Source organism: Lissotriton vulgaris, chromosome 5 (genome assembly GCF_964263255.1).
Source record: "Lissotriton vulgaris chromosome 5, aLisVul1.2, whole genome shotgun sequence".
Taxonomy (NCBI): Eukaryota; Metazoa; Chordata; class Amphibia; order Caudata; family Salamandridae; genus Lissotriton; species Lissotriton vulgaris.
In genome coordinates this window covers 257,908,955-257,934,931 of record NC_141693.1, presented here as the reverse complement: position 1 = coordinate 257,934,931, position 25,977 = coordinate 257,908,955, and the positions used below count along the sequence as shown (strand labels likewise).

General features: G+C 46.5%; 1 protein-coding gene across 2 annotated transcripts in view; it reads right to left on the bottom strand.

The window, feature by feature from the left end:
• The window catches only part of MTOR (mechanistic target of rapamycin kinase), a 938,810-nt gene that overhangs the window by 148,936 nt on the left and 763,897 nt on the right, over positions 1-25,977 (bottom strand). For both annotated transcript variants that reach the window (XM_086921314.1, XM_086921315.1), the window contains one exon: positions 4,030-4,204. In XM_086921314.1, the coding sequence (XP_086777440.1) occupies positions 4,030-4,204 (175 nt within the window). The remainder of the gene's footprint in view (positions 1-4,029; positions 4,205-25,977) is intronic.

Below are 25,977 nucleotides of genomic sequence, written 5' to 3'. Positions count from 1 at the left end.
AACCCGCAAGGAGAGTCCACACCCTCCCAGCGAAAGACAGAGCGATACATTAGCTACAAGTACCCCACATGGGGTATGACACGTCCCAAGAAATGTATGGGAACCACTCTTAGGGAAGAAATCCCGCATCAAAGATCAAAACTATAAACCTGCGGCAGAAACCACAGAAGGCTTAGGAAGCAGCCAAAAAGTACACTCTAGCCAAAAAATAGGGGGCTGAACCAGCAGCCAACTGAAGAAGTGGGTCAACCAAGGTACCCCAAGGACACAGCAAACCACACAAAGTGCAACGGATACTCCAATACTCCATCCCCAGATTCCAGGAACAAGTGGGATAACATCCCCCACCAAGACCCAGAGGATCAACAAACTAACCTACTGAGGAGGTGGAGGACGGAGCCCCGCAAGAAGATGCTGAATGGCAGTGTCCGCATGAGTGTTAAACAGAAGGACCCCATCAAAGGGCAGGTCAACCAGATGCTCTCTATTATTTTCAGGAAAGACCTCATCACGCAGCCAAGCATGGTGACATAGAGCCACAGAGGTGGCCATAGCACGGCCAAGAGCATCAGCAACATCCAAGCCTGCACGCAGAATAAACGCGGCCAACTCCCTACCATCCAACACATGGCCCTGCAGATCAGCACGGGCACCCTCATGGGAGACATGAGAAAGAAGTGACTCAACCGAGTCCCACAGACTGGAAGTAGCCCTGGTCAACACACACAAAGTGTTAAGCACCCACAAGGCAGCGCTGGAAGAAGCGAAGACATTACACCCCCATGAATCCAACCACTGTGCCTCCCGAAATGGAGGAAACAACACTACAGGCAAACACAGAAAGGCATTCTGCAGAAGAGAGCCTTGAATAGAGGGGTGGAAGGAAAGATGGACAGGGTCATGCGGAGCAGGGCGGTGGCGATGCAAAAGCACCTGAGGTACCGGATCGCCCGCGGTAGGGCGCTCCCAAGCCCTTATAAGAGAACTGTGGAGTGACGCTTCAAAAGGAAGGAACAACTCCCGTCCACCAGAGCCCTGGTGGAGAACTTCCAAAAGGTTGTCCGTAGGAAACGGAGTGACAGGTCCACCCATCCGCAGAATACCAGTGGCTGTGGAAATAGCCCGAACAAAGGCAACACTGGCCTCAGTAGGCCGCCGCGGAGGAGAAAGTAATTCCTCCATGGGCGATGGCTGCCGACTGAGCTGTCCATCCCTAAGTCCAGAGGGGAGCGGCCAGCCCCGGAATAGAGGAGGATTCACAGATGAATGAGGAACCTGAGGGACCTCAGGGGAAGGCAGTAAGGCCAGCGGAAAAGTCAGCTGCGAGCCACGAAAAGAAGGGTTTGAGGATTTAGGCCGTGGGGACAGCGAGGAGCCCTCCCTAGAAGATGCTGGTGAAAAGGCAACAATACGGCGCCCAGTCTACGGGAGGAACACACCAACAGATGACAGACCTCTGGAGAAGAAGGGACCTCAGGAGACGAATCAAGAACCAGATGCCGGTGCGGGTCCGTGGAGTCCGCCACCGGCGCCTGATCGACATTGACCGGCGCTGGAGTGGGCATTCGTGGTGCCGGGTCGACTTCTGCCACCACGTGCTCTCCCTGGGAGAATGGGGCGGGGACATAGCCGTAACGGCGATGGAACGTAGCCGTAACGGCGAAGGAACAGTGCCAAAAAGGCGCCAGTTCGGCTTCAGACTGGGTAGTCGCCCGCGTCGAGGACCGAGAGAGACTCGGGAAAGTGCTCCAGGCACCGGTCTCCACCACGACTCCATCAGAGCCGGGAGGAAGGCTCGTGGCGCCGAAACGGCGCCGGCTTGACCTCTGGTGAGGCAGCCGCCTGCTCAGAGGACCGAGGGGGACTCGGGGGCAAGCCCGGAGTCCAGCCGATTTCCTGCGATGCCACAGGGAGCCCCGTGGGGATTTGCGGCGAGGCAGGGACGCCAGGCGCCGAAGAGGGGTGCCCCGAAGGACCACACCTCGATGACACCACCCTCCTACGACCTGAAGCCGAAACCTTCGAGGCCGGAGCCGTTGGCGACTCCGCGGAAGTTCCTGTGCGAGGCAAGGGATCAGCAGATGTCTCAGGAGGTGGAGGAAGAGCCAAAGAAGCCTGCAGAGCGGCAGCGTAGGCTGTCATTTGAGCCCTAGTCGCCTCTGCGCCGGGAAACAGCAGGTATACAGGCGACAGCGCATGTTCCGGGGGGAGCCGGCGCCCACCGCGGAAGGAGAACATGGTCTCAGAGACAAACTGAAGGACCTACCAGCCCGTGAGTCACCCCCCTGGGGCCATGGCGAGAGACGATGTCGCAGACGGAACTGGCGGCTCCTCGCCTCCGAGGTAGCGGACGGACGCTGGGATGACCTGGACAAGTGCACCGACAGCAACTTCAACCGGCACTCCCGCCGTGATTTAGGCTTAAGGGCTGGGACGCGTCGCAGCTCTCCAAGTCGTGGTGCTCAACTAGGCACCATATGCAAATCGGGTGAGGATCTGTCGCCGACATGGGACATGCACAGGTGGTACACGTCTTGAAGCCCGAAGGCATTCGCACACTGTTCCACTAATGCCTAGTGTGAAAAAGAAGAGGAGACCTGAAAACATGCCAGAACACAATCCGGATCCGCGTTGCACGTAGAAAAGAGAAATAACTGACGTAGGTGCGCCGGGGTGGGACTTATGTATCCTCGCTGGCGTCACAAACGAGGACGACGTCAGGAAGGAGTCGCGTGGTGCCGTACGCCCGGCACGCAGGGATGCTGTGGTAAGAACGTTTTTCGGATCCAGGTTCACGCCTGGGGATAATTCTACGCTAAGGAATCTGAGGCTAGTAGTCTCTATCGATATGGGTAACAAGCGCTATACTAATGCAAACCTTTTTCCCTCTTCTATACCTCCGCTATCCTTCTGAATCCAAATAACTGACTAACCTATCCACCACTCAAATTATTTTCATATTTCACTATACTAACTCAACACTAATCCTTTATGGGTACCAGAGTAGTGTGCTACTCACCGAAAAAGCGCTTCGACGCCTCGTCAGGGTGGTAAGCGATATATACATGCAATTACAATAGAATACAATACAATACAATTGTCAACTCCCACCACCATGTAAATGAAAATGTCATGGTACTTATAGAGCGCACTGTCACCAGACGGTCACCTTGCGGTGTCGCCTATTCGGCTTCCTGGCGCGGATACTCATACCGCTGTGAAACCCCTCCTGGCTTTCCCTGTGAAGTGTCCACTCCTGGGCACCCCCAGGGTGAAGCCAGGCATCTTTAGCGCTGTTGGGGCCGGTGTGGAGGCTAAGCAATCTATTGCCCAGAGTTGCAGCGTGGGGCCCATGATTAGAATAGGCACCGAGGCAAGAATTAACAGGTACGAGGAAATTGAGCCCGAGACCCCGCTGAGGCGGGAATCGAACCCTGGTCCCTGGCCAGAAATCTGCATCAGGGTCTGCCGCTCTAACCATTGAGGGACACTCCTCCACATGATGATTATAGGTACACACCGTTAAATAGCAAGGCTCAGGAGCAATATCAGTGAAGTAAAACAAAGTGTCATGCACTTTCCTTCAATGTTCTGCTTGACCTGGTCATGAGACCCAACTCCTCCTCCTGCTAATCACTAACCTATAAGCCGAAGTGGCCTGTACTTTGTTGCGACTGACCATACTAATAGCACAGACCAAGGTTCAGCATGGTAAAAGCATGTGGCATGAAGTGGTCCTGCCTACCCTTGGTAAAAGAAGTATATATATATTTTTAACAGTTTTACTTGGCCCCTGCCCTAATTATACAATTATACACATGCAAGCATGGTCCTGAATTTGATTTGTTCAATTTGAATCAGTAATGATCTGTGCACAGATTCTTCTTCTCTTGCTCGGAGTTATTCTCAAGTGTATCTTGTTTGCACGACAGCCTATCTGTTAAATTCAGAGGGCTACATCTCTCATAACTCATTGCTGGTACAGGCTACGCAACTAACAGCAACAGGGTCAGCGGTCTAATCTCCTACCCATTAGTGTCAGCTTCCGCGGCCTCTGTTTTGATGTGATGACCTGCAGCGATGGTGCTATGGACTGGATGCGTATGATTGGCTGGTTAGGATCGTATGTCCCTGGCACGGCCAGTTCCAGGTCCCGACACATGAGGAGTTTTGGTGAGACATACTGCAGCTCCAGTGATGTGAGCTGCAATTAAAAAATAGAAACAGCAAAAAGTTACATAACACTGTACTTTAAGTTAAGTGTGAAAAAACAACTAAACTTTGGGGGTTAATGTGACATAGGTAGAACCTCTGACATATGCTGCAACCATGTGAGGGATTACAAATGCCTAAAATCTGCAAACCAATATGGAACGATAACTTCCATGTTAACATGTTCCTCTGGGGTATTTGCTCAGATTCAGAACATTACAATAATTTCTGTCTGTCAGGTTGAACTCAGAAATTCCCATTTATTTAGAAATTTAAAACTTCATACAAAAATATGGTCAATTTTTCACTTTCCAAAACAGTTTTGAAATAGGAAATTAAAGAAAAAAACTAGTTAGCATTGCAGCGATTAGGTAAAGAAAATTCCCCTCTTACAATTTTAACGCAGGGGGAAGTTACTTTAGCTCAGGAAGCATAGCTCAATGAAACATTTTACTTCAGTACTTTGTCATTAATTAGACATGAATGGAGCAGTAATAATAATCTGGGGAGGAAATCCCCCCCACTGGAGAACTATTGTTACAGGCAAAAACAATTTCCATCTCCAGCAAGGGTCCCGCCCTAGATTCCTAATCTTGAAATATTTTTCAGAGGTGTACCTCTATCTTCTGGGTTGGTGGGGCAGGTGTTGAGAACTAGAGGATCTTGGTCAAAACAATTTAACAAGGAGATAACTTGACAGTCTGAGAGGACGCTTCATGTCAGAATCCAAACGATGTGCACTAAAGGTGTGCATTGACTTCCGAGCTGCTGCTCTACAAATTTGAGCTGGGAGGGCTTTACAAAAGATTCTCTGTCGAAATAATTTCTTACAGGTAAGTTGGCAGAATTCACAAAAATGCTCTCTCATTTAGTGACAATTCTAAGCACTCAAAAACACATGTGAAAAGGACTGATGGCTGATTGTTTTCCTTGGACTCCCAAGTAAATAGTAAACTAAAACTACCCAGAATACCGTAACAATTTAGTTCTCTCCAAGTGATACCTACTTTCTACAGTCACATCGAAACATGTGCACCCTGCTAAGATTGTTTTGACAAAATAGTGGCATGTTGACAGATGGGCTAACATGAAATTCCAAATGTATTTTCAGAAGAAAATACGAGTTAGCCAGAGGAACTACTAATTGGAAGAAAAACAAAGATCTTCAGTCGATAGTGTCTAAAATCTATCAGACACCTGATAGATGCAACATTAAGAGACTTAATTGTATATAAGTGTTACTAACTTAACATTTTAGAAAAGCTAACTTTATTGAAAGTAATTGAGAAAGCATCAGCACTAAATTTCAAACCACTGCTCAGTTCCCACAAAGGTGCAGAGGCTGTAAGTGGAAAGATCTCGCTCTTTAATCCTTCAAGACAATTAAGACGTAGTTGTGTAAGGAGGACCCTCAATATGATGACACTATAGGATTTTTTATTTATTGTTGATGCAACTTCCAGGTTCTTTCTCTCCCTCCATCTCTCCAACTTCATTATTCTGAAACCCCCGTCCACCACTCTAATAGTTTGTCGCAGTACCAGGATTCCACAACTACACCCATCTTCCCCTTACAATATTGCATTTTGAGATAGTATATATATATATATATATATATATAAAATATATATACATATATATAATATATTATATATATATATATCCAAAAAACAGAGTTGCCCCTGAAGTGAGATCGCACTCGCAGGTCGGTTGAAAGCTGGTAAAAGCAAGCGCCACTATCATGACACTTAAAAAAGTCCTGCCAACGCGTTTCGGGCGTCACGCCCTTCTTCATATGCAGTTTTCAGCAAATGACGGCATACGGAGACAAACCAGTATATCTCCTTCTCTTTATTGGCTGATTACACTCAGGTGAGTATTTCAAAGCATTATGGGACTGGAAGTCCATTCTCGCCATGTGGGTCGCTGCTGCCTAGTGCATTATCTCCAGTTCTCTGAAAGGCACCACAGTTTCACACAGTCGCTCTCGCACCTTGCACAGCACCCCCTGCTCCGCCAACTGCTGCCCAAGTAAGTAGCTGCAGATCCACAAGGATATCGTGGCGGTGCAATCTCGAGACCCAGGCAGGCCACTATACATCCAAAAACCAGAGTTGCCCCTGAAGTGAGATAGCATTCGCAGGTCGGTTGAAAGCTGGCAAAAGCAAGCACCACTATCATGGACACAGTCCTTTAAAAAAGTCCTGCCAACGCGTTTTGGGCGTCACGCCCTTCTTCATAGGCAGTTTTCAGCAAATGACGGCATACGGAGACAAACCAGTGTATCTCCTTCTCTTTATTGGCTGATTACACTTTGTTATACTGGTGCAAGCGGCTGGAAAAGTGACACTTTGATTCTATGAAAGCTGCTTGTGAGTTTGAGCGTGTACTTACCTGGAGTGCACTTCCAACCGGGGTCAACTCTTTCTTTTCAAATATGGTGGCTGGCCCGGCCACGGAAGAGCACCACCGCGTGACCCGAGCGGGTCTGTTGCTGTTTACTGAAGCAGTTTGATCGGAGCAGGAGGTGCTTTGTTGTACTGGTGCAAGCAGCTGGAAAAGAGACATTTTGATTCTCTGAAAACAACGAGACATGTTCATAACTGCGGCGACCCACTTGGGTTATTCTTGCACTACCATTCCCATAATGCTGTGCTTGTCATGGAAAAAAAAGAGGGAATTACTGATGATGGTCCTGATGGTGTTATTTGAATACATGCTGCCCATGAAGAAGAGCGGTTGGCCCGAAACGTGTAGGCAGCGGAAATTGAAGGGGCCGTGTCCATGAAAGCTGCTTGTGAGTTTGAGCTTGTACCTACCTGGAGGGCACTTCCAACTGGGGGTAACTCTTTCTTTTCAAATATGGTAGCCGTCCAGGCCACAGAAGAGCACCACTGCGTGACCGACGGGTCCGTTGCTGTTTATTGAAGCAGTGTAATCGGAGCAGAAGGTGCTTTGTTGTAATGGTGCAAGCGGCTGGAAAAGAGACACTTTGATTCCCTGAAAAAGACTTGCCATGTTCATAATGGCGGCGACCCACTTGGGTTATACTTGAACTACCATGCTTGCACTACCTGTGCGTGTCATGGAAATAAATGAGGGAATTTACTGGTGATGTTCCTGTTTGCCGTTATTTGAACACATGCTGCCCATAAAGGGGCCCTGTCTATGAAAGCTGCTTGTGAGTTTCAGTGTGTACCTACCTGGAGTGCACTTCCAACTGGGGGTGTGTATGTGTATGTATATATATATATATATATATATATATATACATATATATATATATATATGTATGTATGTATGTATGTATGTATGTATGTATGTATGTATGTATATATATATATTCACAGAAAAAACCATAGGTTATAGTGGATATATAGTTAGGAATTTGCATTTACAAAACCTTGAAAATTCAATGAAAAAACCATTGGTTTTAGGCCATATATAGTTAGGGATTTGCATTTACAAAACCTTATTTTACTCGCATAAAACCATTGAAATTCCATATATAGTTATAAGCGCTAACTATATATCGCGCACCCGCAATCCACTGCTGATGATGTCACATATTACATCATTCATGACATGGTTAGTGACATCACTGATGACATCACTGATGACATCTCAAATGACATCACTGATGACATCACTGATGACAACATCCAGTGACTGTATGTTTCTGTAAAGTTAAAATATGTTTTACATATTGAAGAATGAGTGGATATATAAGTGTCTGGATGAAGGATTTACTAGGTGCATGACTGACTGATTGAGTGAGTGATTAAATGTGTCTCACTGAGTGCATGGGTTAGTGACTAAACTGTTTTAATTTGTGCATCATTATATCTGTTGTTCTACAAACTGCTGCATATGTTGATCAGTAGCTATATGAGTAACTGTATGGGTTATTGATTGGTTGTCCAAGTATTTGTATGGGAAACTGAGTGTGTGTGTATGGGTGGCTGGGAGGTGTGTGACTCTGTACATAGATGTGTGAGTAGTTGATTCACTATATGTATAGATTCAAAAGTGCATGTGCAAACAGCTGTATGGGCGGTTGACTGTGCATGAGTGTATTAGTGAGTGAATGGATATCTCAGTGCTACATGTCAAATTAAGTACATATGTAAAACACAGTACATGTGAGAGTTGACATCTATAAATAACTGTGCATAAGAGCCAGTAAATGTGTGAGTGGCTGTATGGATCATTGTGAACATGTATCAGAGATTGTATAAGAGAGTAAAGTAAATATGTGTTAGTATATGTTTGAATAAGTAAGGTGTGTATAACTGTATAGTTGAGAAAATGGAGGTGTGATTGATTTTTGGCATAACTGACTAGGTGTGTGAGTAACTCCATGGATGAGTGACAGTCTGTGACTGTCTGTTTACACTGATTGTATCTAAGGTTATATTAGAGTCTGAAGAGGTTCATGGTATTATCACATGAATGATATCATCAGTGATGTTATCAGTCATGTCAAATGAGATGTTTTCAGTGATGTCATCAGTGATGTCATTTGAGATGTCATCAGTGATGTCATCAGTGATGTCACTAACCATGTCATGAATGATGTAATATGTGACATCATCAGCAGTGGATTGCGGGTGCGCGATATATAGTTAGCGCTTATAACTATATATGGAATTTCAATGGTTTTATGCGAGTAAAATAAGGTTTTGTAAATGCAAATCCCTAACTATATATGGCCTAAAACCAATGGTTTTTTCATTGAATTTTCAAGGTTTTGTAAATGCAAATTCCTAACTATATATCCACTATAACCTATGGTTTTTTTCTGTGAATTTCATTGGTTTTTTAATAGCAAATATGAAAAGCTTTAAAATGTCAAGTACATGATAGATAAAAACATTTTCGTATTTATGCACGCTGATGTGCTTTGAACGCTGCCCCCCCCCCTCCCCTCTTTTCTCTTAGTAGTACTCTCTCTTTGCAGATAGTGAACGGTAGTTAACGCAGGCCTTTGCCCCCGTTGTAATCCGTCGTGCCTGCTTGTCTCTCCATTTGATTGATTATTATCCAAGCATTTACTGTTTTACAATTGATTCTCTTTGGTTCATTCTCTATTTACAAACAAGCACAAAGTCGCAATACTCTGTTTAGTCTTTGCAGATCGGGAAAAATCGTGTAAAAAAATAAAAGTAATCGAGCAAAATCAGTACGCCACTAATTGGATCTTTTTTTGACCTCGCTAAAATAGAAATATTATAAACAACCCTTCATGAGAAATACGAAAATAGTGAGATGAACTGAGCTCCACACCATGAGGGCTGCAAGACAGCTCGGCTCCATCACCCATCCCGCACAAAATAACGACAAACCCTATGCAAATATTAAAAATATAGACAACACACCAGCAAAGAAACAGGGTAAAACATTTTATTAAAAAACTATTTACATAACGTTGGTTTATAAGATGATGTCAGTAGTGGACCGATGTGGGAATAGGTCGAAAGCAGCACAAGGCTCCAAGATCCGGATGGAAAGCTCCTGGATGTTGGGTGCCATAGTTCAGAGTTCTGAGTTTGAGCCTTTTTCAATGCCTGTGCTTTGTTGTTTCCCCTCCATCAAAAACAAAAAAAATATATAAAACTGTGCAAAAATACAAAAAAAACAAAAAATGTTTACAAAAGCAGTGCTTGTAAGACTGTCTGAAGCTTATTTCCACCTACTGCAGCTTCACTATTCTCAAAGTAAGTGAGGGTCGTTTGTGGACCTGACTGCATTTGAAAACAATGTTATATGGTACCTCCCTAAACCGCTTGACGGAGGCCCCCCAAGGAACGGTGTGATGGCACGGACTCGGAGAAGACGCTTGGCTCCGACACCCTCCCCAAGTCTTATAGCACTGGTATAGCCTGAGATCGCCCCCGACATAGGCGGCCGGCTCCCGGGGTCCGGCGGAACTTTTTGCCTTTTGATGACTCTTCAATTCTGGACCTTGTCCCACAATCCGTTTGACCTGAAGACAAGCTGTAGTGGGGCGCCCCTTTACCGTTTCAGTTGCCATTCCGCCCGCTTTTGCTACACTGTGCCTCTTCCGCCATTCAGCTGTTTACCGCCCGCTCTTGCGACTACAGCGTCTCGCTCATCATGTAGTTGAGTTGCTCCCACTCTTGCGGTGCAGCGATAGGCGGCTGCCACAGGACTCTCAAAATGGCGGCCGGCTCTTCGGTTTTGGGCCTGGTCCACTGAAATGGCCCTGGGACACCTTTGAACTCGGACGCTTGTCTGCTAGGGCTTGGGTCCCATTCTCAAAAGCGTCCCCTCAGCCGTGAAGATTCTACAAAAGTCTTGGGGGCCTCCGACTCCCGCAGGCTTCTGGTGGGGAGCGGCTGCCATGTCTGCTCGTGGAATGGCCACGACGGAGCTACGAGATGGAAGTGCTCTCATGCTGACGCCAGCTTTAGTCTGAAACATCCAGAAACACTGTAGACTACCAATTCGATCAGTTCCGGTAGCGCCCCAACATGACCCGGAAGAGAAGAACTTGCCCTCCCCTCTTTGACTGATGGTTCTTGTTGCCTGTCCCCTCTGTTGTCATTTAACAGAACTTTTTGGACTACTGAAAGGGGTTGTGTTCCGAACGCTGGTTGGTGGAGACATTTTGACTATATTCTTGACCTACGTTGTCGCGTAATGCGTTATATGACACGCCGCGTTAGCGCACCCGGAAGTGATCCGAGGCGCGGCGCGCAGCGCGTAACGTAAGCATAACAGGTCATGTGACTTGTTAATAAAACTTTTCATTGGTTCATTTTACTTTTGTTATTTTAATGATGAAAAGCTTGGTCATATGACCTAAAAATTACGCTTTTTATTGTTTTCGAACATTATTTTTTTTAAAACATATGTTATAATATTCCAGGCTAATGTACTTTCCCGGAAAATGTACAACTGTCCTGCAAGTAAAATATATTCCTTTTTCGAGAAAAAGGGCGTTTCTTCGTTCCATGACGGAGCCGTTGAGTAAAAGATACTCGGCCTGCTGTCTTAGTCGCCGATACGCCTGATTATCAGATTCTTATCGATCACTTTATGTTGCAGGAGTGGAAAACACAACTGCCCTTGACCATTTATCTTTACTGCGTTCCTACATATTATACCTTTTATCCGTCATGTAATTGGACTGCTTTATTTCACTTGCCTTTTACTGATTCGAAAACAGTGACTAAAAGTAAAAACTTTACCAATGTAAATACTACTACCGTGTTTTGTTTTAAAAACCTTTATTGTGAAAATGTCAGTATACAAATACGGGCCTATAACCACGTGGGCCGGCCACGGAGCAAACTGAAATCGTATATGATGAGGAGACATTTACACTGTAGAGGAACGTAACGAGCGGGCCATTAGGTTGCAAGAACTAAGGTGTCTAACAGTTGCGGAATCGGTGGACGTACATTTTGTAATTAAAATAAGACAGGGCCACTTACAATAACATTTTCTAGATATACATTTGCGGGCAAGGAGTTACGAGTCCCATTTATACCGGCGCCATTTTGGGCGAGTCCGGGCAGGTCCAAGATATAGTCAAAATGTCTCCACCAACCATCGGCCAGCCCAGAACCCCTTTCGGCCCTTTATGCTACAAGATGGTGTCTTCCATTCAGAAAATATTGTTGGCAGCATTTTGAAAGGAAACAGAAACAGCCGTTCTCCTAGTGAGATTCACATTGTTACATTTAGGAAGAATGTTGAAGAGTAGTATGTGGAAAATCTGAAGCCATTTTTCTACAAACTCTCAATCAGACTTGGATGGAAAAAAAATCCTGAAGAATGTACAAACTGAAAACCAATTTTTGTCTGTATAGCATCAACAGCAACGCTTGAGTCAGCTTTGTGTCAAGCCGCCATTTTCATTCAATCAATAGCGTCCCCCTGCACACATTCAGGGACCTGGTCGTGTCTTCAGATGAAACGGATTGTAGGAAAAGAAGCAGAAAGGAAAAGGCAAAAAGTTCCGCCGGACCTCGGGAGCCGGCCGCCTATGTCATGTGCGACCTTTGGCCACACCAGGGCAATAGTGAAGCTGCAGCAGGTGCAAATAAGCTTCAGACAGTCTTACAAGCACTGCTCAGAACTCTCAACTATGGCACTCAACCTCCAGGACTTGCCATTCCGATCTTGGCGCCTTGTGCTGGTTCCGACCTATTCACACATCGGTCCACTACTGACATCACCTCATAAGCCAACGGGGCACCCCACGCCGACTTTCGGCGCAGCATTGTAGGATGGCCACACCAGTGCGGCAACTTGCTGGACACCACCTCGGTGCCATCCGGATCTCGGCGCGTTCGAGTCACTGTACCGCAAAAGTGACCGGAACTCAGCTGGACACGCCGTCTTTCGGCGCAGCATTGTAGGATGGCCACACCAGTGCGGCAATTTGCTGGACACCACCTCGGTGCCATCCGGATCTCGGCGCGTTCGAGTCACTGTACCGCAAGAGTGACCGCAACTCAGCTGGACACGCCGTCTTTCGGCGCAGCATTGTAGGATGGCCACACCAGTGCGGCAATTTGCTGGACACCACCTCGGTGCCATCCGGATCTCGACGCGTTGTGCTGCCTTCGGCCTATTCGCACATCGGTCCGCTACTGACGCCGCCTCAGAATTATCAAAAATCCCATAGGGAAAAAATCCTAACTATATATACCTACTGGCGAACGCCAGTAGGAGATATATATATATATATATATATATATATATATATTAGCACAAAGTTGCCGGTAATCCTGGGCTCAAGCTGCACAGCGGTCCCTTCCTGAAAACCAGCGTTTTTGAAGAAATAATTCCAAGTTTCCTGTCCGCCCTCCAGGGCACAGAAAAAGGTCGGGACACTCCGAGATATTCAAAGGTGTTTATTTACCACAGAGGTTTAACAAAGCCGACGCGTTTCGACGTTAGGCTTGCTCACGGTAATGTCAGCACATTTTCCACCTGCATACATACACCCAGTGTACCAATAACGTTTGAGGCAAGAGCAAGTATCTACAATATATGTATACTGCTGAACTAGCCCACTGGGGCGAGAGTGTTAAACATAAAACCATTATAAGATGGCGGTCACATTGATGTTTTGAAATGTGCATAGTCCTATTTCCATTACTATCACTGGGTGTATGTATGCAGGTGGAAAATGTGCTGACATTACCGTGAGCAAGCCTAACGGCGAAACGCGTCGGCTTTGTTAAACCTCTGTGGTAAATAAACACCTTTGAATATCTCGGAGTGTCCCGACCTTTTTCTGTGCCCTGGAGGGCGGACAGGAAACTTGGAATTATATATATATATATATATATATATATATATATATATATATATATACATATATATATATATATATATATATAACCTACTGGCGGTCGCCAGTAGGTACATATAGTTAGGACCTAGTTACCATAGGAAATTCCCAACATTCTATTGGGAATAACTTTGGCGCCGATTGAGGGATCTGTCTGTAATTTTCCTTAAATTTGCCTCGCTCCGCTCCGCTCCTTCCCTGAAAGTTTCAGGGGATTCGTCAACCGGGGGCCAAGAAAAAAGGGGAGGTCCCAAAACGTGTTTTCCCCATGTTAATTTCCATAGGGTCATTCTGACACGGCTACAGCTCGAACGGCTGAACGGAATTACACCAGATTTGGCAAAATGGCAGGGACTGGTATGCAGCAGTGCCTTTTGTATGTTTGGTGTAAATCCCTCCAGTAGTTTTTGAGAAAATTGAATTTGAAATTTTTAAAATGGCATTTTCTATGGGACCTTTAGACACGGCTACAGCCCGAACGGCTGAACGGAATTACACCAAACTTGGAAAAATGGTAGGGACAGGTATGCAGTAGTGCCTTTTCTACATTTGGTGAAAATCCCTCCAGTAGTTGTTGAGAAAAATTAATTTGAGCAAATTATATATCTATATGCGCTCAACATTCTATTGGGAATAACTTTGGTGCCGGTTGAGGAATCTGCGTGTAATTTTCCAGAATTTTGGCCAGCTTCGCTCCTTCCCTGAAAGTTTCGGGGGGATTCGTCAAGCGGGGGCCGAAAGGGGGGGTTCTCAAAACGTGTTTTCCCCATGTTAATTTCCATAGGGACATTTAGACACGGCTACAGCCCGAACGGCTGAATGGAATTACACCAAACTTGGCAAAATGTTAGGGCCTGGTATGCAGATGTGCCTTTGCTATGTTTGGTGAGAATCCCTCCAGTAGTTCTTGACAAAATTGAATTTGAAATTTTTCAAATGGCATTTTCTATGGGACCTTTAGACACGGCTACAGCCTGAACGGCTGAACGGAATTACACCAAACTTGGCAAAATGGTAGGGATAGGTATGCAGTAGTGCCTTTTCTAGATTTAGTGGAAATCCCTCCAGTAGTTGTAGAGAAAATTGAATTTGAGCAAATTATATATCTATATGTGCTCACCGTACGCGTACGGTACGCGTACGTGCGCGAGCGAGTTTCTGATTGGCTGGCAGTCGACAGTCAACCTTCTAAACTGTCCAAACCAGAAAGTGTTGGCCACCATCTTGTTTTTCAGGAGAACTGAGGCACAAGAGAGCCCAAAACAAGAGTGGAAAACACGAAAAGGGGGCAGGGTAGAGACCCCCAACCCTCTATCCCTTCTCAGGGGGTCACAAAAGGACCCCCAAGGGCAAAAAAAATAAATAAATAAATAAAAAAATCGCGGGGTACGCGTACTGTGCGCGTACCCCGAGATTTAAAAACAAAATAAGAATTTTGCACTTGGTCCTTCTGGGACCCCTTGAGAAGGGCTAGGGGGTCAGGGGGTCTCTACCCTGCCCCCTTTTCGCGTTTTCCACTCTTGTTTTGTGCTCTCTTGTGCCTCACTTCTCCTGAGAAACAAGATGGCTGCTCAGGTGGTCCCAGAAGGATAATAACATATATAAAAGTTATCCGCTAATAGAATTATCATTTACAAAACCTTTGAAATTTATTGAAAAAAAAATATAGGTTTCACGCCTGATATAGTTAGGAACTAGCATTTAAAAAACCTTGCAAATTCACTGAAAAAACATAGGTTCAGGCCTTATATAGTTAGGAATTAGCATTTAAAAAACCTTGCAAATTCACTTCAAAAACCATAGGTTTCAGGCCTTATATAGTTAGGAATTAGCATTTAAAAAACCTTGCAAATTCACTTAAAAAACCATAGGTTTCAGGCCTTATATAGTTAGGAATTAGCATTTTATAAACCTTGCAAATTCACTTAAAAAACCATAGGTTTCAGGCCTTATATAGTTAGGAATTAGCATTTAAAAAACCATTGAAATTGCTCCTATATAGTTAGTTGTACTAACTATATTTCGCGCACCCGCAATCCACTGCTGATGATGTCACATATTACATCATTCATGACATGGTCAGTGACATCACTGATGACATCACTGATGACATCTCAAATGAAATCACTGATGACTCTGGACAGCAAGAGTCCTCAAGGATTAAACACCACTGAGGACCTATATGCTTGGCTCTGAAGCAATGAGGGGAGAATAAAATGGAGAAAAACCAAATCCAGTTACCAGCATGCTACTACACATAGTACCGTTCCTATTGAGACTAAACCATTATAGTTATCAATTACAGTATTCGCCGCTGCTCCATCTAACTGCAATATATGAATAACATTTCCTTCCCCCTTTGTCTTTATGGATGTGAGTGGTTAAGTAACCATTTTAATTCATAATCAAACATATTTTTAAATGGCACAATGGCACTTTACCTGTATACAAACTATATGCAGATGAGCACTTTTCCGGAAACTTTAGCACATTGCACTTTAGATTATTACAGTACATATAGCAGGAATACATGGCCACCAGTCCACCTGCCCTTGTAGTATTTGTACACAGCAAGTTTGGGGATTCACAAAATTAAACAAATTCATTTTTAGAAATTTTTCAGACACTTTTCGCATTAAAGTGTTTTTTTTTTGTAAAACATTTTTTATTGAGATAAACAAACATCAGCATTTGCATGGCAATACAGAGAGAGTGACGTGATAGGCATACATGGTACAGTAGGTGATATCACAAAATACAATATTACGTGATGGAAGGAGTTCCACGGGCCCCACACACAAGACCATTTTTTGGGATAACCACGTGCTACATACACAGTCTTTTCTCTAAAACTTGTCCAGTCCAAATCTTTTTCTCATTCCTGTACCGTAGGCGGGACCTGAGCCCCCCACCGCTGGGTGATGTTCCTCTTGGCCAGCATAAGCCCAAGTGTTACCCACTGCGTCAGGCAAACATTCAAATCAGTCGGCTCCCAGATGTTGAGGAGACACCAACGGGCCTCCACACAAAGCTGCACCGACAGGACAGCACTGATAATGTTGTGGATGTCGCGCCAGTAGGGCTGAATCTGTGCGCATTCCCAAACGATACGAAAAAAAGTCCCCAGCTGGCCACATCCCCGTCTACAGGCACCCTCTTCTACCCTTCCCATTCGTACCAATTGGGGCCCTGTCACATAAATACAGTGGAGAAATTTTAGTTGGACCAGGCGAAGGCGGGCCGGTATCGCCACGACTCTGGGAGAAGAGATTGCCTCCTGCCATTCTTCATCATCCATTTCTATGCCATCCCTAGTCCACTTCTCTCGGAGGACCAGAAGAGGATCCGAGAGATTGTTGACCAATTTTTTATATATCAGAGAAATTGTGCTGTCAGGGAGATGTCCATCTAGCACTCTATCCTCCAATGGGGATGAATCAGTCAGTACGGTCCCTGGCTGTAGGTGTGTGCGAAGTGCGTGACAAACCTGCATGTATCGGAAGCGCTCTGAATCGGCCATGTTATATTGTTGCTGCAGTGCGGTAAAAGACTTGATGTCAGAATTGTTCCACAGATCCCTTGTTCATGCAATACCTATGAGATCCCACTTGTCAAAATCCTTACTCCTCCACAGGTCACCCAGTTGCTCGGAGTCCCATAGTGGTGTTGCAAGCGTTAGTTTTCGTTTCCAGCACAGGCAGGCAGTAGCTGCATGCCAAATGTGTACAGCGTGCTTAGTGGGGCCTGTAAGGGGATAGCGCCGGGGCCTAGAGTAAATGGCTCTGCTGAAGGTATCTCCGGGGAGGAGCCACCTATCCATATTATAGCCCTGAAGTCCGAGCATAGGTGCAGTGGTTAATGGAGGACAGTTGAGACGCCCAGTAATACAATTTGATATCTGGGAGGCTGATGCCTCCGTCATACCAGTTCAGGGACAGTTTGCCGATGGCGGTACGAGGTTTACAGGACCATAGTAGGTCCCTTTGGAGACCCTGATCCTCTCGGAAATATGACGCGGGTATCGGATCCAAAGAATTCTGAAGGACGTACAGGTACCGGGGTTAAAAAGGGCGGCCTTACCTAGCAGGGAAAGGGGAAGTGACTTCCACCTGACGATATCCCTGCGCAGCTGGATCAGCAGGGGCTGGAGGTTACGGGAGTAGCGAAGAGAGGGATCCAAAGAGAGGAAGATTCCTACATATGTAAACCCTTCGTTACAAGTTTGTAGTGGGCACCCACGCGGCGGGATTGGAGGTTCGCCCGCCACCACAAACAGGAGGGATTTGCTCCAGTTTATGGAGTAACCAGAGTATCTTCTAAAGATTGTGAAGATATCCAAGACAACTATCAAGGATCTCCTAGGAGAGGTCAAATACAGGAGGATATCGTCCGCGTAAAGGGAAATTCGGTCTTCCCAGTCCGAAGACCAGCGCATACCCCTGATCATTAGATCCTGACGTATCCAAGCTGCCAGCGGCTCCAACGCCAGGGCAAACAACATTGGTTACAGGGGGCAGCCCTGGTGGGTTCCTCTATCCAGCCCGAAGACGTGACTATTTCTTGTTGTTAACCACCACTTGAGCAATAGGTTGGGAATATAGTAACTGCACCCACTGAATGATCTTAGAGCCAAGCCCCAGCTTCTCAAAAACAGATACGGCCACTCCATGGTATCGAAGGCCATAGCTGCGTCCAGAGAAACTACCACTGCCGGTTCCAATGTAGAGGCTGCCCTGCCTAAGACCCCGTGGGCCCTACGTTGGGTCAGTGCTGTGTGGTCTGGGTAGACCAAGGTCCCAATCACTATCAAGAGACGAGGAGCTTAACCAGGATCTTGGGTTCCGCGTTTAACAGGGATATCGGTCGATAAGAACCACACAGTTCTGGGCTTCCCTTCCTTATGAATAGTAACTATTGTGGCAATGCGCTGGTCTAATATCAAAACGCCCGCTTGCCACGAGTCCTCATACATGGTTCTCAGATATGGGGGCAATTTGTCTGCTTTCAGCTTGTACAATTCAATTGGTAGCCCGTTCAGGCCAGTGGCTTTACCCAGCTTGAGCGACCGTATCGCCATTGCTATTTCATTGTTAGACATGTCGCTGTCTATGAGGTCACGGTCGACCTCTGACAGTCTGGGAAGAGTAATGTTGGTAAGCATCTGGCGGGAGTCGTCTATAGGGTACGAGGCTACAGAGGTGTATACTACCCTAAAGTGGGCCGCGAAACAGTTCACAATAGCCTGCGGGTCTGACAGAGAGTCGCCCTCTTGCCCTCGGAGTTCAGGTACTAGTCTGCTTGCCCACTCTTTCTTATCCAACCAAGCCAGCAGTTTCCTGGCCTTATCGCCCACCTCGTACAGCCGTCCCTGAACCACTCTACCCACGGCCTTCGCTTGGTCTGTCGCTAGTGCCCTGTACTCCTGTTGCTTGAGCTTAAGTAGGTGGAGCTTATCGGGCGTGACGTCCATCTCCAAATCTCCATCCAGTCTCCCCACCTCCGCCTCCAATGCCACCAACTCCTTGCGCTGTTCCTTCTTTTTCCCGGAGATTAAGGAAAGGGCCTGACCCTGTATCACTGTCTTAAACGCTTCCCATAGCACCAGGGGGGGATTCTACCAAGCCATCATTTTCAGTGAAATAATTGTCAATGGCAGTGAGGAGTTCCCGCCGAATATGGGGATCACGCAAATACCATGGATTGATAGGGGCCACCCACCCCACCTGTTGGCGACCGAGTGTCAACTGGAGCCACACCGGCGAGTGATCCGAGATACCCCTAGCTAGGTGTTTAACCTCCCGGACATGAGGAACCTGGGATGCGGGTAAGAGAAAGTAGTCCTTTCTGGAGAGACTCCTGTGTGCCCCAAAGTGGAAGGTATACTGAAATGTTTCAGGGTGAAAGATTCTCCACCCATGCACCAGTCCCATAGAGTCCAGGAAGTCGGGCAGCCAATTCTGCGAGCGAGGGAGGTCACGCGGAGAGTTTCGATCTAGACCCCCAGAAACCACTGAGTTTAAGTCCCCTCCCAATACCAAAAGACCCTCCAGGACACCTAATAGCAGTACACCCAAGTCCCTGAACGTGGTCGCCTGGAGGCCAGGGGGTACATAAATCGAAAGGAAGGTGACAGGGTGACCCTTCCATGATCCAGAGACTCCTACATACCACCCTTTAGCATCCGACCAGGTGTCCTGCACCACTAGGGGAAAGGATTTTTTCATCAATATACAGACCGCCCGGGAGCCCATGGTGAATCCTGCATGAACCAATAAGACGTAGCCCCCTCTGTAACGCTCTACATGTATTTACGACTAGATGGTTTTCTTGCAGTAGGACTATATCCGGGGCCTGGCATTTAATACACTGGAGAACGACACTACGCTTAATCTTGTCCCCCAACCCATTGACGTTCCAACTCAACAGCTTAACCTCACTCTCCCCCTCTTGTGCCATATTCAAATGTTATGAAATTCACTGGCCGCCACGTTGTGTCCCCCCTCTCAATGTGTCAATTGCAGTCGCTGACGTGATCAAAACTTCAAACAAAAAAGAAACAAACCCACCCAACAACCCTCCACCCCGCTGCCCTGCCCTCCGGGCTTTGAAATGCCTAATGAAAAACTTGCAGAGTGCCTGTCGTCCTAGAAAAGATTCAAAAGAGAAAAAGAAAACCTGGGGGTGTGGGGGACAGACAAAGTCTGCCTCGTCCCAGCCCAACACATCTACAGTATACCCACATTACACATTGTCATATGGTTATTACGTTTCCATAGATTGTGTTAAGTTAGCATGTGCTTATTAAATGTTTAAACGCCATTTTCTTTCTGCTTCGGTTTGCACACGACACCTAATTGTTATTTCAGCTTTTAACCTAGACGAAAGATGTGATTTATTTCAGAATAATATATTATTGTACTGGTATCAGTCGTGCCTGGAACACTTGGTACAACTGTCTGCACACTGAGAACTGCACACTCTAACACAAGATTACTGTAGGCCTGATCCTCGCACTACGTTAGTCATAACACAAATAATGTTTGTGCCAACTTTGGGCTTCACGTGAGTTCAAGATACAGTTACAGGGAATGAGAAAACACACTTGATGCTGGACATGCTGAGAGCTGGTAGCTGTTGATGTGATCTCCTCCTACTGAGAATTTGAGGTATGGGTTCGCCCAGCTAAAGCCCAGATGAGACCTTCTTAGATATAATATAATATGCTAATTAGGGTGCGCGAAATATAGGTGATACAGAATTCTATAGATTTTTGCATCATAATATGTTATCACAGTTTGCTTACTATGGATTAGTGACTATGCTGCTGACTCTGATTTTTATAATATGTATGTTGATATTATACAAGATACTGCTTTGAGAATGTTGCATTGAAAAAATAAACATTTCAAACTTGCACGTGTTCTCATTGCCTCCCAGTTTCGGTTTGGAATGATAATATAACGAAAGAGTGTTCATGTGTTCCACGATACCTGAGGTATTCTAAGTTCATGTTCTGGATTGTCTAAGACATCGGGGAGTATTCACTTCCGATGAGATACTGTAGCTAGCCTGGTAAGGGGATTTCTGAAACATAGGTGAGTTGTGGGTCACCCTGACTCACCCAGGTTCTAGGTCTCTGTGCACAGTTCTGTGAGAGAACGGAAACCCTGCGACATGGCGCCCATACGTTGGTTGGCCTTATAACATGACACTCGAGTAGTATATCATTCAAACCTTAACGCCTACATTCCCGTTTCCGGAAAACGGCAGTGTCGGAGAAACCTACCTATTTTTGAAATAGGTAATTTTCAAGCTTGAATCTATCTAAAACGGTTTCCTTGAATTACTACCCAGTTGTGCTACAAAGTATAATTTGTTTTTTCTAGTTCCTGTGCTAACATGGCTCAAGCCGTGGACTCCCGCAGCATAGTCGCATTGCGGTGCGTGACCATTTGCGGATGTATGATGTTCCTATGGAAGGCTTGGCTGTGGTTCTGGTGGTGAGCGCGGAACATGCTTACCCGTACGAACTGTTTTATTCGTGGGTGACATTTCCAGAGGTGGACGCAAATACTGGTGTGTTCCACACATACACTGCTTCGGTTGTACCGGCGGCGTACGCTCCGTACAGAGCACTGGAGGTACCTATAGACGCTTGGCAGCATGGAGTTTGGTTTGGTGGCGCCCTACCGCACGCTTTGACCGCTCCGAGGTTAGGTCCTTTGTCCATTCCGGGCACTAATTGGCCTGCTTTGGGTGGATTTACTCCTCACCCTCGACGTAACGCTTGTAACGTAGCTGAACTGCGGCAACTTCATGAAGTCGCGGTGGGGGTGATTAGAGCGCTTGTTCATTACATTGGCCGTAATGTTCAGGACGCGGCCCCTAGAGGCGCACAGCTTCGAGCAGAACATGCTGGTCTGAAAATCAACCCGGTCATGGTTAATTCCGTGATGGGTAAAAAGCCCCTAGAAAAGGACGATTTTCCGTTCTGGCTTGCTGAGAAATTCGGCCAGCTGGAAGCTGTGTTTCCTAATACGAGTCCGGGTGATAAGCACCGGATTCTTACACTGAGTTTACCGAAAGATCTGGCTCCTGACCTTGCTGACTGTGAGACCTGGGGAAAAACGTTTGCAGCGGTCTATTCGAGGTGCTATGGCTCCCCGTCTGTGACCAATCTAGGTGGGGTCCTTAAACGTGTTCAGGACGAACACGGACCGGAGGCGGCTGTTGAATTAGGCATGCGCCTATGTGGCTCCTTTGAAGTGGTTTGCGGTGTGATCCTTGCCAATGTCAAGGGGGATGCAGTGAACTTTTAAGTTGCTAACGCGTTAGCGTTGGTTCCCGAGCCCGACCGACCCCGACAGTTGGCAAAGATTATTGCGAATGCTTACAAAATGGTGGGCCGCAATGCAAAGGGGGTTAAAACTTTTCCTGATAAGGAGAAGAAACAGCCCCAGAGTCAGACATCGGAAACTAGTGGTCAACAAAAGACCAAGAAACAAAATTGGCCTAAAAAGCAGAATCAGGGTAAGCAACAACAACAACAAATACAGGTTTCTGCTCCTGCGTCTCCATTGCCTGCGCAGTCGGATCGTGTTTATGATTTGCGCGACCGCGCGATGATTAAATCGCCTGAGAGGTTTCAGGCTTCTGAACAACGCTCTCCTCGTTCCTTTCAGGACTCATCGGCTCCGTCAACCGGTGGTGGAGGGGGCGGCAGGGGCCGGGGTGGCCAGCAAGGACGTGGTCAGCCCCGCCCGCGTTCCAGTGGAGATCAGCAGGAAGGCTCTACGCCCAAGAGACCTCAGTTTGCCAAGAAGAAAGTCGCTGCCTTGACCGCGCATCGTTATGCCGAAGATAGTGAGAACGCGGCTTCGGAATCTGACTTGGGCTCTGACATTGCTAGACAGCGCAGCAGAGATTACCATAGTGAGAGAGGCCCTCCGTCCACTGTTGAAGGTGACAGGGACTGACATTTATGTTGTGATTGAAACAGCAGATACGCATGTTGCTCCCCCTGAACGACTTTTTGAAATTGTCCTGTTAATTGAAGGTGACATGCAGCGAACTGTAAAAGGGGTATTTTGGGAAAATCTCTCGTCTACGTATGACATTTTGCTTTCGGAGGCTGACTGGCCCCCACCTTTTGTTCTCGCAGCTCCGCAAGGGGAGGAGGTAATCCTACCCAGCTTCGCGCACACAGTGCCGAGGCGCTGCATTTTGCAGAAGAGTGGGCTCTGGCGCTTGCGACGGCTGTGTACCGCAATCAATGTGGCTGGGATAAATTGTCACCAAGCCATGAGATTCCTTTACGGTCACAGCCACAGCCTCAACCACAATATCCCATACGGCGTGAAGCGAAAGCTTCAGTCGCAGCTATCCTTGAACAATTGGAATATCAAGGTGTAATTGAAACGTGTGTGTCACCGATGAATAACCCCCTTTTTACTGTGAACAAGCCGGACGGCTCATATCGTTTGGTTTTGGATTATAGGCATTTGAACTCGCATTGCCGTAACTGTGCAGTACAGAATACGCACGGATCTGCGTTAGTGAATAGTCTTGAGCGTAAACGGTTCAAAACCACGCTTGACATTTCCAATGGTTTTTATGCACATAGATTAGATGGTCTAAGTTCCCAATGGACCAGTTTTACATGCGCCGGAGTGCAAAAAATGTTTAAACGACTCCCAATGGGCTACAAGAACAGTCCGGGAGTTTTTTCCGCGCGCATAGTCTCTCTTTTGGAGAGCTTCGACCCAGTTGCTTGTTCGTATGTGGATGACATTTATCTCACAGACGACGATCTTTGGGAGCATCTGTGTCGAGTAAATAGCATAATTTGTAACTTTGCTGACATGGGTTACAAGTTTAACTTTGCAAAGTCGCACATTGCAGAGTACACAGTGTTCTTTCTGGGTTATGAGCTTAACCATGAAGGGAAGGGTTTAGCACCCCATTTCCTGGAGAAATGCGCACAGTTGTGCTCTCCGACAACACTGAAAAAATTACAATCTCTTCTGGGTTTTCTGAATTTCGGGAGGACTTACATTCCGGAATATGCCCAGCGTATCAAGCCTTTGTATGCTTTGATACAACCATCTTTTTCCAAATCATGCTGGCTGCCTGAGCATTCGGCCATTCTGCAGTCTTTGCAGGCTGATTTGCTCGCTTCTGAATACTTACAGACTCGTGATAACCAGACCAACCTGGTGATAAGAATTATCCCTGGGGCGGTGGGTTTCACGTACCTGACTTTTAATGAAGGGGATACAGTACCTATTGCTTACAAGTCACACTTGTACACTTCGGCTGAATTGCGTTTTTCCACTGTGGAGAAAGTTTTAACAGCTGTGCAGATGGCAATTCTTAAGGAACGTGCCCTGTCACAAGGAAAGCGCATGTTGGTTGTTACCCCGTGTCCTGCCTTAGAGGCGGTTACGAAAGCCAGTGTACCTAATTCCAAAGCTTTGCACCCTCTGTGGATTCAATGGGCTGCATCCTTGACGTCACAGGATGTCACGTTTATTTTTGACGCCACCTTACGGTCACAGGAGTATTTACAGTATGAATTTGTTCATCCTGCTCCATTAGCAATGTGGCCGTTGGAGGATTTCCATTGCATCATTTACACTGATGGTTCGGCGCAGGTTGCGCATGGCTCTAAACATGCCTACGTTTCCGCTTGCGCCATTGTGGTCGGTGCCATGGTGAACGATGAGTTCAAGTCCAGTGTCGTGCACACGCAGACGCTTGGAGACTGCACCGCACAATTGGCAGAGCTTCGTGCTCTGATGCTTGCATTGGAGTACGCAGATCCTAGTGTGACGACTTTGATCGTAAGTGATTCTTACTACTGTGTCCAGTCTTACAATGAAAACTTGTTCTTTTGGATTCAGAATGATTTTCGTGACTCCAAAGGTAGCACAATAAAACATAAAACTATCTGGGTCCGAGTGGCGGAACTTAAAGAGAAGCTGCCACTCGTGTTTGTGATTCATACTCTCGGTCATCAGCGCGTGGGGGTCCACGCTGTTGGCAACTCGCTTGCTGATGAAGCAGCGAAGTCAGCGGTATCAAAATACTTAGTTGCAGCAGTCACGAGGTCCAAAAGCAAAATCGATGATGACATCTTGGCAGCTGTAGCTGCAACGGAGAAGGGAGGTAAATATCCTGCGGGATTCCCTTCTAAATACACATACCACTTAAGTCCCGATAAGGTTCCTTATGTGAAAATCCCTGAAGTTGGCGAGCGTTTAGTTCCCAACTCGGATCGCAGAGCTGCTTTGATTACAGCGGCACATGAAGGTGTGGCGTCTGCGCATGCGGGCGTCTCGGCCACTGTAACTCAGCTACAACAGAGATTCTGGTGGCGGGGTCTGTACAAACAGACGCGTGAATATGTTCTTCAATGTAACATTTGCCAGCAGATTAAGCCTTCTACTGCTGCGCGTCCGCCTCAGACACAGTTGTACATCTCTAATAAACCGCTTGGTTGCGTTTATTTGGATCACTGCGGTCCTTTTTCTTCTGATACTGCGTTTAAATACATCTTAGTAGCAGTTGATTCATGCACATGCTTTGTATGGGTATGGCCGCATCGAAGCGCTGATTCGCGGACTGTCATTAAGGATTTGCGTGTCTTTGTGGGAATTTTTGCCTGTGGTACTTTCCATTCGGACCAGGGTCCGGCTTTCGCCTCTAAGGCATACAAGGCTGCTATGGTTTCGTTGGGAGTCCAAGTCAAGTTTTCAAGTCCCTACAGGCCTGAGGGCAATAGTTTAGTAGAACGAATGAACCGCGACTTAAAGCAATCTTTGACAGCCCGAGTTATAGGTACTGGTAGAAACTGGCTAGCCCACCTCATAGGCGTGCAGCGTGCGCTTAATAATCTCCCTAGAAGGTCTCTGGGTGGGCGGACCCCATACGAA